Consider the following 18,004-nt stretch of genomic DNA (forward strand, 5'->3'; position numbering starts at 1 on the left):
CTTTGTAAAACCTATCTAAGAACAAAGGAGCTGGCTAGTACCATTTCTTTCTCCTGCCCATCAGTCTAGAGTCACTGAAACTTGTGGAAAGGAGCCTAAACACTTTGTATGTTTCCATTAACTTTTTTTTTTTAATTTTATTTTTTATAAACATATTTTTATCCCCAGGGGTACAGGTTTGTGAATCGCCAGGTTTACACACTTCACAGCACTCACCAAAGCACATACCCTCCCCAATGTCCATAACCCCACCCCCCTTCTCCCATCCCTCCCTCCCCCCAGCAACCCTCAGTTTGTTTTGTGAGATTAAGAGTCACTTATGATTTGTCTCCCTCCCAATCCCATCTTGTTTCATTGATTCTTCTCCTACCCACTTAAGTCCGCATGTTGCATCACCTCTTCCTCATATCAGGGAGATCATATGATAGTTGTCTTTCTCCGCTTGACTTATTTCGCTAAGCATGATACATTCTAGTTCCATCCATGTTGTCACAAATGGCAAGATTTCATTTCTTTTGATGGCTGCATAGTATTCCATTGTGTATATATACCACATCTTCTTTATCTATTCATCTGCTGATGGACATCTAGGTTCTTTCCACAGTTTGGCTATTGTGGACATTGCTGCTATAAACATTCGGGTGCACATGCCCCTTCGGATCATTACATTTGTATCTTTAGGGTAAATACCCAGTAGTACGATTGCTGGGTCATAGGGCAGTTCTATTTTCAACATTTTGAGGAACCTCCATGCTGTTTTCCAGAGTGGCTGCACCAGCTTGCATTCCCACCAACAGTGTAGGAGGGTTCCCCTTTCTCCGCATCCTCGCCAGCATCTGTAATTTCCTGACTTGTTGATTTTAGCCATTCTGACTGGTGTGAGGTGATACCTCATTGTGGTTTTGATTTGTATTTCCCTGATGCCGAGTGATATGGAGCACTTTTTATGTGTCTGTTGGCCATCTGGATGTCTTTGCAGAAATGTCTGTTCATGTCCTCTGTCCATTTCTTGATTGGATTATTTGTTCTTTGGGTGTTGAGTTTGCTAAGTTCTTTATAGATTTTGGACACTAGTCCTTTATCTGATATGTCGTTTGCAAATATCTTCTCCCATTCTGTCAGTTGTCTTTTGATTTTGTTAACTGTTTCCTTTGCTGTGCAAAAGCTTTTGATCTTGATGAAATCCCAATAGTTCATTTTTTCCCTTGCTTCCCTTGCCTTTGGAAATGTTCCTAGGAAGATGTTGCTGTGGCTGATGTCGAAGAGTTTGCTGCCTATGTTCTCCTCAAGGATTTTGTGATGCCACCAACTTTGGCTTTCTTTTTCAATATCCCTTTGGCTATTTGAGGTCTTTTCTGGTTCCATATAAATTTTAGAATTATTTGTTCCATTTCTTTGAAAAAGATGGATGGTACTTTGATAGGAATTGCATTAAATGTGTAGATTGCTTTAGGTAGCATAGACATTTTCACAATATTTATTCTTCCAATCCAGGAGCATGGAACATTTTTCCATTTCTTTGTGTCTTCCTCAATTTCTTTCTTGAGTACTTTATAGTTTTCTGAGTATAAATTCTTAGCCTCTTTGGTTAGGTTTATTTCTAGATATCTTATGGTTTGGGGTGCAATTGAAAATGGATAGACTCCTTAATTTCTCTTTCTTCTCTCGTTGTTGGTGTAGAGAAATGCAACTGATTTCTGTGCATTGATTTTATATCCTGACACTTTACTGAATTCCTGTACAAGTTCTAGCAGTTTTGGAGTGGAGTCTTTTGGGTTTTCCACATATAGTATCATATCATCTGCGAAGAGTGATAGTTTGACTTCTTCTTTGCTGATTTGGATGCCTTTAATTTCCTTTTGTTGTCTGATTGCTGAGGCTAGGACCTCTAGTACTATGTTGAATAGCAGTGGTGATAATGGACATCCCTGCCGTGTTCCTGACCTTAGCGAAAAACCTTTCAGTTTTTCTCCATTGAGAACGATATTTGCGGTGGGTTTTTCATAGATGGCTTTGATGATATTGAGGTATGTGCCCTCTATCCCTACACTTTGAAGAGTTTTGATCAGGAAGGGATGCTGTACTTTGTCAAATGCTTTTTCAGCATCTATTGAGAGTATCATATGGTTCTTGTTCTTTCTTTTATTGATGTGTTGTATCACACTGACTGATTTGCGGATGTTGAACCAACCTTGCAACCCTGGAATAAATCCCACTTGGTCGTGGTGAATAATCCTTTTAATGTACTGTTGAATCTTATTGGCTAGTATTTTGGTGAGAATTTTCACATCTGTGTTCATCAAGGATATTGGTCTATAGCTCTCGTTTTTGCTGGGATCCTTGTCTGGTTTTGGGATCAAGGTGATGCTGGCCTCATAAAATGAGTTTGGAAGTTTTCCTTCCATTTCTATTTTTTGGAACACTTTCAGGAGAATAGGAAGTAGTTCTTTAAATGTTTGGTAGAATTCCCCCGGGAAGCCGTCTGGCCCTGGGCTTTTGTTTGTTTGGAGATTTTTAATGACTGTTTCAATCTCCTTACTGGTTATGGGTCTGTTCAGGCTTTCTATTTCTTCCTGGTTCAGTTGTGGAAGTTTATATGTTTCTAGGAATGCATCCATTTCTTCCAGATTGTCAAATTTGTTGGCGTAGAGTTGCTCATAGTATGTTCTTATAATAGTTTGTATTTCTTTGGTGTTGGACATTCTTTCCTGCTTTGTCGAAGATTAGTTGACCATAGAGTTGAGGGTCTATTTCTGGGCTCTCTATTCTGTTCCACTGATCTATGTGTCTCCTCTTTCATTCATGATTTTATTTATTTGGGTCCTTTCTCTTTTCTTTTTGATAAGTTTGGTCAGGGGTTTATCAATCTTATTAATTCTTTCAAAGAACCAGCTCCTACTTTTGTTGATTTGTTCTATTGTTTTTTTGGTTTCTATTTCATTGATTTCTGCTCTGATCTTTATGATTTCTCTTCTCCTGCTGGGCTTAGGGCTTTTTTCTTATTCTTTCTCCAGCTCCTTTAGGTGTAGGGTTAGGTCGTGTACCTGAGACCTTTCTTATTTCTTGAGAAAGGCTTGTACCGCTATATATTTTCCTCTCAGGACTGCCTTTGTTGTGTCCCACAGATTTTGAACAGTTGTATTTTCATTATCATTTGTTTCCATGATTTTTTTCAATTCTTCTTTAATTTCCCGGTTGACCCATTCATTCTTTAGAAGGATGCTGTTTAGTCTCCATGTATTTGGGTTCTTTCCAAACTTCCTCTTGTGGTTAAGTTCTAGCTTCAGAGCATTGTGGTCTGAAAATATGCAGGGAATGATCCCAATCTTTTGATACCGGTTGAGTCCTGATTTAGGACCGAGGATGTGATCTATTCTGGAAACTGTTCCATGTGCACTAGAGAAGAATGTGTATTCTGTTGCTTTGGGATGAAATGTTCTGAATATATCTGTGATGTCCATCTGGTCCAATGTGTCATTTATGGCCTTTATTTCCTTATTGATCTTTTGCTTGGATGATCTGTCCATTTTGGTGAGGGGAGTGTTAAAGTCCCCTACTATTATTGTATTATTGTTGATTTGTTTCTTTCATTTTGTTATTAATTGGTTTATATAGTTGGCTGCTCCCACGTTGGGGGCATAGATATTTAAAATTGTTCTTGTTGGACAGACCCTTTGAGTATGATATAGTGTCCTTCCTCATATTTTATTATAGTCTTTGGCTTAAAATCTAATTGATCTGATATAAAGATTGCCACTCCTGCTTTCTTCTGATGTCCATTGGCATGATAAATTCTTTTCCACCCCCTCACTTTAAATCTGGAGGTGTCTTTGGGCTTAAAATGAGTTTCTTGGAGGCAACATATAGATGGGTTTTGTTTTTTTATCCATTCTGATACCCTGTGTCTTTTGATTGAGGCATTTAGCCCATTAACATTCAGGGTAACTATTGAGAGATATGAATTTAGTGCCATTGTATTGCCTGGAAGGTGACTGTTACTGTATATTGTCTCTGTTCCTTTCTGATCTACCACTTGTAGGCTCTCTCTTTGCTTAGAGGACCCCTTTCAATATTTCCTGTAGAGCTGGTTTGGTGTTTGCAAATTCTTTCAGTTTTTGTTTGTCCTGGAAGCTTTTAATCTCTCCTATTTTCAATGATAGTCTAGCTGGATATAGTATTCTTGGCTGCATGTTTTTCTCATTTAGTGCTCTGAAAATATCATGCCAGCTCTTTCTGGCCTGCCAGGTCTCTGTGGATAAGTCAGCTGCCCATCTAATATTTTTACCATTGTATGTTACAGACTTCTTTTCCCAGGCTGCTTTCAGGATTTTCTCTTTGTCACTAAGACTTGTAAATTTTACTATTAGGTGACGGGGTGTGGGCCTATTCTTATTGATTTTGAGGGGCGTTCTCTGAACCTCCTGAATTTTGATGCTCATTCCTTTTGCCATATTGCAGAAATTCTCCCCAATAATTCTCTCCAGTATACCTTCTGCTCTCCTCTCTCTTTCTTCTTCTTCTGGAATCCCAATTATTCTAATGTTGTTTTGTCTTATGGTGTCACTTATCTCTCGAATTCTCCCCTCGTAGTCCAGTAGCTGTTTGTCCCTCTTTTGCTCAGCTTCTTTATTCTCGGTCATTTGGTCTTCTATATCGCTAATTCTTTCTTCTGCTTCATTTATCCTAGCAGTGAGAGCCTCCATTTTTTATTGCACCTCATTAATAGCTTTTTTTTACTTCAACTTGGTTAGATTTTAGTTCTTTTATTTCTCCAGAAAGGGCTTTTATATCTCTCGAGAGAGTTTCTCTAATATCTTCCATGCCTTTTTCGAGCCCGGCTAGAACCTTGAGAATCGTCATTTTGAACTCTAGATCTGACATATTACCAATGTCTGTATTGATCAGGTCCCTAGTCTTCGGTACTGCCTTTTGTTCTTTTTTTTGTGGTGAATTTTTCCGCCTTGTCATTTTGTCCAGATAAGAGTATATGAAGGAGCAAGTAAAATACTAAAAGGGTGGCAATAACCGCAGAAAAATATGCTTTAACCAAATCAGAAGAGATCCCAAATCGTGAGGGTGGAGAAAGGGGATAAAAAGAGGTTCAAAAAGAAAGAAAGAAAAAAAAGGAAAAAAAAAGGAAAGAATTTAAAAAAAGAAAATGAATAAAGAAAAATATAAAAAAGAAAAAATATATTTATTAGATAAACTAGTTAAAAAATGTTAAAAAAGAAAAGGGTAAAAGTTAAAAAAAATTTAGCGGAAGAAGAGAAAAAAAATGAAAAAGAAAAAAATTAACTGCAAGACTAAAAAAATCACAGGGAGAAAGCCATGAGTTCCGTGCCTTGCTTTCTCCTCCTCTGGAATTCTGTTGCTCTCCTTGGTATTGAAACCGCACTCCTTGGTAGGTGAACTTGGTCTTGGCTGGATTTCTTGTTGATCTTCTGGGGGAGGGGCCTGTCGTAGTGATTCTCAAGCATCTTTGCCCCAGGCGGAATTGCACCACCCTTACCAGGGGCCGGGCTGAGTAATCCACTTGGGTTTGCTTTCAGGAGCTTTTGTTCCCTGAGCACTTTCCGTAGTTCTGGAGGACGGGAATACAAATGGCGGCCTTCTGGTCTCCGGCCCGGAGGAGCCGAGAGCTCGGGGCCCCACTCCTCAGTGCGCCCTCAGAGAACAGTGCCCAGTAACTCCCGTGGGCCTGGCCTCCAGCTGCACTCCGAGCTCACCGAGCCTGAGACCAGTTCAAGGTAACCCCGAGCTGCGAGCTTACTGTCGGCTCTGTCTCTGTAGCCGGCTTTCCTGTTCCAATACCCGCAAGCTCTGCAACACTCAGACACCCCGATCCTTCTGTGACCCTGCGGGACCTGAGGCCACGCTGATCCCGCGTGGGCTTCGCCCCGGTTTAGCCTCTGGAGCGATGTCCCTCAGTGGAACAGACTTTTAAAAGTCCTGATTTTGTGTTCTGTTGCTCCACCGCTTGCCGGGAGCCCCCCTCCCCCTGGGGTCTATCTTCCCGTCGCTTTGGATTCACTTCTCCGCCAGTCCTACCTTTCAGAATGTGGTTGTTTTTCTGTTTCCAGAATTGCTATTCTTCTTCTCTTCAATCTGCCGATGGATTTGCAGGTGTTTGCAATCTTTAAATAAGCTATCTAGCTGATCTCCTGCTAGCTGAAGTAGTCTCAGCCTGCTACTTCTCCACCATCTTGACTCCTTCTGTTTCCATTAACTTTTTAACAGTGCTCCACACCCCTATTTTCTCCTGCAGATCTATGCCATCCAACTATCCCCACTAGGGGATATCCCCATCCAAGGAGGTGCCAAAAACATGGCATTGTGCAAGCAGCCCAGTGGCCAGCACCAGTCCAAAGTACTCCCACCCTGGGGAGAGAAGATAACCCAACACACCAGTACATCTGTGGCCCAAGGCTGAGGGCAGACATATAATCCGACTGTTGGCCCCAACCACCAACGAAAACCTCACAGAGGGCAGCACATGAAGGGAACCCAGTAGTACAGGGTCACTACAACCTCCAACAGAGAAACTGGGGGAAACATCTGGTCTGACTATAGGCCCTGCCCACCAACAAAGCCTTCCAAAGGCAATGCAGGGAGAATATCCTGCAGTTCACTGCAACTGCAGTTCTAACAAACAAGCTGAGTGCAGGCATTTGGTCTGACCCAACTCAAGCCCAAGGTAACCCCAGACTGGCCCTTTGCAGCACAGGGACTAAACTTTTCCCACAACAAGCAAACAAGGCCATTGCAGATGACTTTACTGAAGACAATCAGAGCTCAACCACAACAGAAAGTACACAGCACACTTAAGAGATACCCCTGAAGCACCTGGTTCTGGTGAAGAGGGGGCACTACAGGTCCTTTTCATAAGGCCACTACTTGAATAGCAGATGTAGCGGGCTTTCCTAACACATAAAAACAGACACAGATGACCTAACAGAGGAATATGCCCCAAATTAAAGAACAGGACAAAATAAAATCAAGAGAACCAAAGGAAACAGAGATAACTAATAGGCTGATAAAGAATTTAAAGTAATGGTCACAAAAATACTCACTGGACTTGAGAAAACAGAGAAGAACGTCAGTGAGAACTTGAACAAAGAGAGAAAAAAACATAAAAAAGCATGAATCTTAAATGAAGAGATGAAAAACACAATAACTAAATTTTAAAATATACTAAAAATAAACAAAGTAAATTGTTGACTAGAGGAAGCAGAGAAATAGATCAGTGAGTTGGGAGACAGAATAATGAAAAACAATTCAATGTAACAGGAGGAAAAAAAGATATTAATGAAAAATAAGAATAGGTTTCTTAAAAGATTTTATTTATTAATTTGAGAGAGAGACAGAGGGCACAAGCAGCGAGAGGAGAAGAAGAGGGATAGGGAGAAGCAGATTCCCAGCTAAGTGGGGAGCCCAATATAGAATTTAATCCCAGGACCCTGAGATCATGACCTGAGCTGAAGTCAGATACTTAAGCAACTGAGCCACCCAAGTGCCCCTCAAACTGAGCATAGATTAAGGGAACTCAGTGACCCCATCAAGTGTAACAATGTTTGCATTATAAGGATCACAGCAGAAAAGAGAAAGAAAGGAATAAAAAATTTGAAGATAAATTAATAGCTGAAAGCATTCCAAATTTGGAGAAGGAAACAGATACCCAGATCCAAAAGGCTCAGAAAGTCCCCAACAAAATCAATCCAAGGAAGTCCGTACTAAAACACAAGGTGATTAAAGTGGCAAAAAGTAATTATAAAGAAAGAATTTTAAAAGAAACACGAGAAAACAGTTACATACAAAGGAAACCATTTAAGTCTATCAGCTAAATTTTCAGCAGAAACTTTGCAGGCCAGATGAAAGTAACATGATATATGAAAAAAATAATGAATACTGTTTTTCTGAAAATAAATAAATTAATTTTAAAAAATACATGGACACAAATGAAAATGAAAACATTACAGTTAAAAACTTTTGAAATGGAGCAAAGGTGGTCCAGAGTGAAGTATATAGCAATACAGACCTTCCTCAAGAAGCAAGAAAAGTCTCAAAAATACAATGTAACCTTATACCTAAAGGAACTGAAAAAAAAAAAAAAAAAAAAAAGAGTAGTAAATAAAACCTAAATCCAGCAGGAGAAGGGAACTAATAAAGATCATAGCAGAAATCAATGACAGATATAAAAGAAACCAGAGCATATCAATGAAACTAGGAGCCTTTTCTTTTGAACAAGTCACAAGATTGATAAACCCCCTAGCCAGATTTCTCAAAAAGAAAATAAAAAGGACCCAAATTAATAAGATCAGGAATGAAAGAGGAGAGATCACAACCAACATCACAGAAATACAATTATAAGAACATACTAGGAACAATTATATACCAAAAAGAGGGCAATCTGGAAGAAACAGCTAAATTCCTAGAATCTTACAAATTACCAAAACAGAAACAGGAAGAAACAGAAAACCAGAACAGACCCATAACCAGCAAGGATACTGAAGTAGTAATCAAAAATCTCCCAACACTATGGAAAGAGCCCAGGTGTGTATCAACAGATGAATGGATAAAGAAGATGTGAGATAGATTATATATATATCTATATAGATATATATATATATATATCTCAGTAGTAGTAGTAGTAGTAGTCTATTGTAGTGAATAGTATTCTATTAAATATTAGAATACTACTCACTATAATAGATATATATTATATATATCTATTATAGATATATTATATATATATATTAGAATACTACTCACTACAATAGACTACTACAACTTCAAAAAGAACAAAATCTTGTCATTTGCAATAATATGGATGGAACTGGGGGTATCATGCTAAGTGAAATAAGTCAGAGAAAGAAAAACACCATATGATTTCACTCATATGTGTAATTCAAGAAACAAAACTGATGAACATAGGGGAAGGGAAGGAAAAATAAAATAATATGGAAACAGGGAAGGAGGCAACTATATAGTTGAGACTCAACTATAGGAAACTGAGGGTTGCTGGAGAGGATGTGGTGATGGGAAGGATAACTGGTGACGGGCATTAAGGAGGGCACTTGATGGAATGAGTACTGGCTGTTACATGTAACTGATGAATCTCTAAATTCCATCTCTAAAGCTAGCAATAGACTTTATGTTAACTAAACTGAATATAAATAAAAAATAAAAAAGAAGATATTCAGCATGCCAGCATTAAAAACAAAAAACAAAAAACTCCCAACAAACAAGAGTCTAAGGCCAGAGGGCTTCCCAGGGGAATTCTACCAAATATTTTCAGAATATCTATACTTCTGAAACTATTCCAAAAAAACAGAAATGGAGGGAACACTTCTAAAGTTGCTCTATGAGGCCAGCGTTACCCTGATCCCAAAACTAGAAAAAGCCTCCTCTAAAAAAGAGAACTACGGCTAATATCCCTGATGAACATGGATGCAAGAAATCTCACCAAGAGACTAGCTAATAGGATCCAACAGTATATTAAAAGGATTATTCACCATTACCAAGTGGGCTTTATGCCTGGGCTGCAAGGTGGTTCAAGATTTGCAAATCAGTCAACATGATACAACACATTAATAAAAAGAAAGGATAAGAAATATATGATCCTCTCAACTGATGCAGAAAAGGAATTTGACAAAATATAGCATCCTTTCTTGATTAAAAACCCTCCACAATGTAAGAATAGAGGGAACGTATCTCAACATCAGAAAAGCTATATATGAAGGGCCCACAGTGAATGTCACCCTCAACAAGGAAAAACTGAGAGCTTTCCCCCTAAGGCCAGGAACATGGCAGCGATGTCCACTCTTACCACTGATGTTCAACATAGTACTAGAAGACATAGCCTCAGTAATCAGACAACAAAAAGAAATAAGTCATCCAAATCAGCAAAGAAGTAGTCAAACTTTCACTCTTCACAAATGACATGATACTCTATGTAGAAAACCCAAAGACTCCAGCAGAAAATTGATAGAATTGATATAGGAATTCAAGAATTACTATTGCAATTATGTCAGCACGACATAAAATCAATGCACAGAAGTCTGTTGCACTTCTATATATTAAAAATGAGACAGCAAAAAGAGAAATCAAGGAATCAATCTTGTTTACAATTGCACAAAAACCATAAGATACCTGAGAATAAACCTAACCCAACATGTAAAAGATCTGTACTCTGAAAACTATAAAACATTTATGAAATAAATTGAGGAAGACACAAAAAATGGAAAAATACTGGAAGAAAAAATATTGTTAAAATGTCTATGCTACCCAAAGCAATCTACACATTCAATGCAATCCCTATAAAAATAGCGCCAGCATCTTTCGCAGAGCTGGAACAATTCCAAAATTTGTATGGAACCAGAAAAGACCAGAGATAATGTTGATAAAGAAAACCAAATGAGGGATGCCTGGGTGGCTCAATTGGTTAAGCAGCTGCCTTCGGCTCAGGTCATGATCCCAGCGTCCTGGGATCAAGTCCCACATCAGGCTCCTTGCTCCACAGGGAGCCTGCTTCTTCCTCTGACTCTGCCTTCCACTCTGTCTGCCTGTGCTCACTCTCTCACTTGCTCTCTCTCTGACAAATAAATAAAATCTTTATTTTTTTTTAAAGATTTTATTTATTTATTTGACAGAGAGAGATTACAAGTAGGCAGAGAGGCAGGCAGAGATAGAGAGGAGGAAGCAGGCTCCCTGCTGAGCAGAGACCCCGATGCGGGACTCGATCCCAGGACCCCGAGATCACGACCTGAGCCGAAGGCAGCGGCTTAACCCACTGAGCCACCCAGGCGCCCTAAATAAAATCTTTAAAAAAAAAAAAAACCAAATGAATAATGTTGACCACAAATATATCAAATATAAATAATATAATATAATAATGTAGACCACAAATAACTTTGTGGAAGCATCACAATTCCAGACTTCGAAGCTGTAATCAAGATCTTATGGTACTGTCAACAAAACAGACACACAGATCAATGGAACAGAATAGAAAACCCAGAAATGGACCCTTAACTCTATGGCCAGCTAATCTTTAACAAAGCAGGAAAGAATATCCAGTAGTAAAAAGACTGTCTCTTCAACAAATAGTGTAAGAAAATTGGACAGCCACATGTAAAAGAATGAAACTGGACCATTTTCTTATACCACACACAAAAATACACTCAAAATAGATGAAAGACCTAAATGTGAAACAGGAATCCATCAGAACCCTAGAGAAGAACACAGGCAGCAACGTCTTTGACCTAGGCTGCAGCACTTCTTGCTAGTTAAGTCTTCAGAGGCAAGGGAAACAGAAGTAAAAATGAACTATTAGGACTTCATCAAGATAAAAAGCTTTTACACAGAAAAGGAAACAGTCAACAAAACTAAAAGGCAACCTACAGAATGAGAGAAGATATTTGCAAATGATGTTATGGATAAAGGGTTAGTATCCAAGATCTATAAAGAACTTGTCAAACTCAACAATCAAAGACAAATAATCCAATCAAGAAATGGGCAAAAGATAAGAACAGACATTTCTCCAAAGAAGACATAAAAATGACCAACAGACACATGAAAAATTGATCAATATCACTCGGTATCAGGAAAAATACAAATCAAAACCATAATGAGATACTACCTCATACTGGTCAGAATGGCCAAAATAAACAGCTCAGGAAATAACAGATAATGGTGAGGGATGGGGAAACCTCTTACACTGTTGGTGGAAATGCAAAATAATGCAGCCACTCTGGAAAACAATATGGAGGTCCCTCAAAATGTTAAAAATAAAACTACCCTATAACCCAGAAATTGCACTTCTAGGTATTTATCCAAAGGATACAAAAATAGTTACTGAAGAGGCATATACACCCCAATGTTTATAGCATCAATGTCTACAATAGCTGACCTATGGAGAGCCCAGATGTCCACCCACAGATGAATGGATAAACAAGACGTATTTGTATAGACTTTTGTTGTCACTTGTCTTACATAAACACATAGAAGTGGGATCCCTGGCTTATATGTTAAGCATATGTTTACTTTTATAAGAAATTATCAAACTTTTCCAAAGTTGCTATTTGGAAACTGTCAAGCTTTTCCAATATGAGCATTGGCACTCCCATTGACAACATACAATGGAATATTACTCGGCCATCAAAAAGAATGAAATTGTGGCAATCTCAGTGACATGGATGGAACTACAGGGTATTCTGCTAAGTGAAATAAGTCAGTCAGAGAAAGACAAATACCATATGTGAAATTTAAGAAACCAAACAGAGGAACATAGGGAAAGGGGAGGAAAAATAAAGTAAGATAAAAGTAGAGAGGAAGGCAAACCATAAGAGATTCTTAACTATAAGAAACTAATGGTGGGAGGTAGGAGGTCGGGGTACCAGATGGTGGGTATTATAGAGGGCACGGATTGCATGGAGCACTGGGTGTGGTGCAAAAATAATGAATACTGTTATGCTGAAAATAAATAAAAAATAAATTTTTTAAAAAAGAAATTAACGGATGGTTGCTGGAGAAGGGTGTAGTTGGGAGACAGGCATTAAGGAAGGCACTTGGTATAATGAGCACTGTGTGTTACATGCAACTGATGAATCACTAAATTCTACCCTTGAAACTAAATATCTTCTATATTAAATTGAATTGAAGTAAAAAATAAAAAGAAAAACACATACATAGATCAATAGAACAGAACTGAAAGTCCAGAAATAAACCATGATTATATGGTCAATTAATCTTTGGCAAAGAAGGCAAGAATATGCAATGAGAAAATGATAGTCGCTACAACAAAAGGTTGGGAAACTGGACAGCTACATGCAAAAGAATGAAACTGGACCACTTTCTTGTACCATACATAAAAGTAAACTCAAAATGTGTTAAGGACTAAATGGGAGACTTGAAACCATAAAAATTCTAGAAGAGAGCACAGGCAGTGATTTCTGTGACATCAGCTGCAACAATATTTTTCTAAATGTGTCTCCTAAGACAAAGGAAACAAAACCAAAAATAAACTATTGAGACTACATCAAAATAAAAAGCTTCTGGGGTGCCTAGGGGGCTCAGTGGGTTAAAACCTCTGCCTTCGGCTCAGCTCATGATCCCAGGGTCCTGGGATCAAGCCCCGCATCGGGCTTTCTGCTCAGCAGGGAGCCTGCTTCCTCCTCTCTCTCTGCCTGCCTCTCTGCCTACTTGTGATCTCTGTCTGTCAAATAAATAAATAAAATCTTTAAAAAATAAATAAATAATTAAAAATAAAAAGCTTCTGCACAACAAAGGAAACCATCAACAAAACTAAAAGACAACCTATGAAATGGGAGAAGATATTTGCAAATAATGTATCTGATAAAGAGTTAGTATCCAAAATGAAGAACTCATACAACTCAACAAGGAAACAAGGAAAGCAAGCAATCCAATTTAAAAAATGGACAGAGGACCTGATTAGGCATTTCTCCAAAGAATACATACAGATGGGCAAGAAACACATGAAAAGATGCTCAACATCATCACCAGGGAAATGCAAAAACAAAACCACAATGGGATATCGCCTTATATCTGTAAGAAGGGCTAAAATAAAAAACATAAGAAACAAGTGTTGGTGAAGATGTGGAGAAAAAGGAGCCCTCATGTACTATTGGTGGGAATGAAAACCGGTGCAGCCAATGGGGAAAAGAGTGTGGAGGCTCCTCAAAAATTAAAAATAGAATGACCTATGATCAAGCAATCACATTACTGGGTATCTACCCAAAGGAAAAAAAAAGACACTAACTGAAAAGATATACACACCCCTATGTTTATTTCTGCATTATTTACAATCATCAAGATATCAAAATAACCCAAGTATCCATCCACAGATGAATGTATAAAGAAGATGTGGTATATACATACAATGGAATATTACACTGCTATAAAAAAGATGAAATTGTGTCATTTGCAACAACATGGATGGACCTAATGGTATAATGCTAAGCTAAATAACTCAGAGAAAGACAAATACCATATGATTCCACTCATAGGTGAAATCTAATAAATAAAATGAATACACAAACAAAAAGAAGAAGAAGATCTATAAATATGGAGAACAAACTGATGGTTGCCAGAGAGGAGGACGGGAAAATTGGAGAAAATGGGTTGACAGAGAGGGAGATACAAGCTTCCAGTTATGGAATGAATAAATCATGGGAATAAAAGTCACAACCTAAGGAATACATAATCGATGCTATTGTAGTAACAATGTACCAGGATAGATGGCAACTACACTTGTGGTTAACACAGCACAATGTGTAAACTTGCCACTTCACTAAGCTGTACAACTGAAACTAATGCAACACTGTGTGTCAGCTATACTTAAAGAAAACCATCTTTAACAGAATCATAATTGAACTGAAAAAAAAAAAAAACCCTCACACAAGATATAACAAGGTGGAAATACCCAGTGAAACACATTCAATAAACCTTCTTTTAATCTCCCCGAGCCTCCAGCCACTCATCCCTCCTTTTTCTTTCACCCGGTTCATGAAACTCTTCTGACTCCATATGCTTCCTTCTCCCGCCTACACCCTCAGTCCACACCCCCCACATCCATGCCTATCTTTTCCCACTATTTGTGGTAACCTTCGAACATGAACCTAAGAACCATGGGAGTAGTTTACGATTTGAGCACATTTCTTGGGCCCTAGCCCTCTTGATTCAGTAGGTCTAAAGTGGAAGCCCAAGAATCTAGATTTTAATAAGCACCCCTGAAGGTCTTGATACTGGAGATCCAAGGATAAAATAAACACTGATCTGGAGGAAGAGACGCCCTTCTTCCTATCCAAGAAGGATACTGCTTCTTGTGCTTTCAAGCTCATGCTTTCCCATCGCTCAGAGATTTTGCTGTCCTCACTGCCTACTGTTTCTTCATCTCTCCTTAAACCCTCACAGTCAAACATTTTTTTCAACACAGCCCATCTGATTCATGTCTTCCCCCTGCTTAAAATCCACCAGCTTTTCCTACCTCCTATAGCCATGGTTCTCAACCCTGGACATCCGTGAAGTCAAATGTATTCTAAGCATTATCTGCAAACTACTGCTTTCCAAAATGTATTCTGATACAATGTGAAATATAACTCAGCGATGTATTTGCTTCCAAGTTTTAAAAAACTGTATTTTGAATAGAAAATGCTAACCCATTTATATAGCTGTTATTACTCTATGATAATCTGCTTTCAAGAAATCATGTGCCATAAAATGCCAAGAAATCATAGAAAGACTACATGTTGCCTAAATATACAATGTTCCATCTGTATACCGATGCGCAGTTACATTTATTAAAGAGAGCCATCCATTCTGTGGTCAATGATCTATACTGTGTATCTTAGAGCTATTATAATAATTTTAATAACATATTCTCATATTACTCTAAATTTGTTGTATAATGAACATCTACAGCACATGAACTCATTCCTTTGCATCTGGGTTTGAAAGGAATTCGTCCATAAGAGCATTACAATTAAGTTCAAGTGCACATTTCATTTCCTAAGCTCTTTTTGTTGTTCTGTCAAAATATTAAAATATTCTATGGTCAAATATTTGGGAAACCAAACTTGGGTAAACACTGTACCCTGCATATAGGTGCACAACTCTGTTTTGACTGTATGTAGCTGGTGTTGTACCTATCAGCAAATTAAAAACAATGTTGCACAGTAGGTTTTCGTCATTAAAGATTTTCCCAGTCAATAGGTTTTCGTCATTAAAGATTTTCCCAGTCAGTAGGTTTTCATCATTAAAGATTTTCCCAGTCAATAAAAAGCCAGTTATTCTTCTGTGAGGAACTTTCCCTTTTTTTTTTTTTTGCAATAAAAAGGAATCCTATTACTCAAAAAAGCAGTGGAAATCACCATTTTACAAAATAAAGTACATATTCCTTAAAACGACGTACAACAAACACCTTCTATGGCGTAAACTTCCAAGCACACCCCTCTTACACAACCTTTACAAATTTTTCCTACAATTATAGCTAAATCCTAATATGCTCTCAATTTATCTTAACAATGCCCCAAGAGTATTCTAGGTTTCTGGAATTAGGAGGGTACTTTAGAGATCAAATTATTCAACTCCTTGATTTTACAAAAGACATCATCTTTTTGTGTACCATTTGTTCCTGATACTTTTAACTGTACTATTCTTTTAATAACTTAAGACCAAGAGAGACTGTAAAATTTCCTAATCATCTTCTAACGCTTTGAAAAGGTGAGTTTCATTGTGACTCTCCTTTTCCATTTCCTCCATCCTCTGCCTGTACCACTATATGGTAAACTCAAGCGTCTCACACATTTCAAATATAAATTAATCTTCCTAATTATTAACAGAAGACCAACAATTCACTTTCAGACATGACACAGATTTGCTCCTACAAGTTCATCTGTAAGAGCCTTAGGAATTGAAGACAAGGTAACTGAAGTTTCTGGAGTTTAGCCCTTTAACCATATAAATGAATTATAACCATATAAATGGATTCCTAATGATGGTCATGACAACAGCTGACAATTCTTTACTCTGCGCTTTGCATTGTTCAGCACTTTACATCATTATCTCCCTCAGATCTTCGGACGACCCTATATGTAAGGCAGACTGTCATAATTATTATCTAAATTATTGTCTTATTTTAAGTTAATAAAACAAGGCTTTGACAAGTTAAATAATCTTCAAGCTCCCACAACTAAGCGCTTCCTCAGCTATGAACACCTTCCAACTTAGGGCAGGTCTCCTTCTCTCCCACTCACTGACCCCTGGATCCTTGGCCAGGGAGGGGACAGACGCCGCCGGCCGGGCCCCACTCACATTGAGCAGCCGGTACCCAGCGCCCTCCTTGTTCTGGTCCTTGGGCATGTTTTGGTCCAGACCATTCACGGTCTTGTTTTGGTCCTGGGTGTAACGAACCGCAGAAAATCCCGACGTTCTGCTGTGCATATTTTCCAGGTTGGCAGGAGGACTCCTCTGAAGTATAGGGGCTGTGTACAGGGAATGGACGCGCCCGCCACGGTTATCAGCTGCGTTGGAACCTCTGCGCAACTCTTGGGGCGACTCCATCCCTCCATCCTCTGCGGGACCGGTCTGCGCTTAACTGCCGGCCTGCGAGTGCGCAGGCGCAGTCCTCCAGCCGCCTAGCCAGGACTTTTCCGGCGCATGCGTGCACGCAACGCGCGACTCACCCCTTCACCTGCTGGAGCTCACTGTAGGAGAGTGAACTTAATGAACCTAGAGGGTCCGCTGCAAGCACTTGCCTAACTAAGCCATTTCAGTCTCCCTTAGAGGGGAGTGGTAGCATGCTGGCGAACAGCAAGCTTCTTCACCACTGTGATGGAACGCCTTAGTTCATTTACTTGTCTGCCCTTTAAACCATCATAAGCCTCTTTTCCCTAAACCAGTTCCTTCTGGGGGGATTTACAATATCAGTAATCACCTCCTTATGCTGTCACCTGAGCTCCAGATATTATGCTTCCAACAGTCTCCTTGGATGGACATCTTTACTGTCCTGTACACTCATCACACACATTAATATTCATCTTCCCTCCCAGACCTCTAGTATGTTGCAAACTCATTCAATAAGGCAATATCATAGCCACAAAGGCTGAAAACTTCAGACATGCTTTTTAATTCTAACCTTAAGTATTTGAACCCTACTCTTTCTTTTTACGGCACCTAGCTTTGGACACTTCACATACACAACTGTAATGATTTACTCCTGGATCTCCCAGCCTGCGGCCATCCACCCTTTCCACTGCCCCAATATTAATACAGTTTACCTTTAAAAACAAACAAAACAAAGCAATAAAAATGGATCAAAACCAGAAACTTTCAGAGCTTCTTCATTAGCCATAAATTTGAATTCCTTTGAAACCAAGGAGATCCAAAAATGCACTCTATCTCAGCATATTCTACTTGGGATCTATTTTTCTTTTATTCAAGAGCCAGCTCAAACTTCAGCTTTCAGTTAAATCTTATAACCCCATATACA

The 18,004-nt window shown here is 38.7% G+C and overlaps 1 protein-coding gene across 3 annotated transcripts in view; it reads right to left on the reverse strand.

Annotated features, from left to right (window-relative positions):
• C2CD6 (C2 calcium dependent domain containing 6) overlaps window positions 1–17,117 on the reverse strand; it is a 124,078-nt gene extending 106,961 nt beyond the window's left edge. For all 3 annotated transcript variants that reach the window (XM_045078570.1, XM_045078568.1, XM_045078567.1), the window contains exon 1: window positions 16,828–17,117. In XM_045078570.1, coding sequence (XP_044934505.1) covers window positions 16,828–17,076 — 249 coding nt within the window. In that variant the 5' untranslated portion in view covers window positions 17,077–17,117. The remainder of the gene's footprint in view (window positions 1–16,827) is intronic.
• Window positions 17,118–18,004: the final 887 nt, after the last annotated feature.

The sequence above is a fragment of the Mustela putorius genome, unplaced genomic scaffold (genome assembly GCF_011764305.1).
Source record: "Mustela putorius furo isolate JIRA1106 unplaced genomic scaffold, ASM1176430v1.1 tig00000275_pilon_pilon_pilon, whole genome shotgun sequence".
Lineage (NCBI taxonomy): Eukaryota > Metazoa > Chordata > Mammalia > Carnivora > Mustelidae > Mustela > Mustela putorius.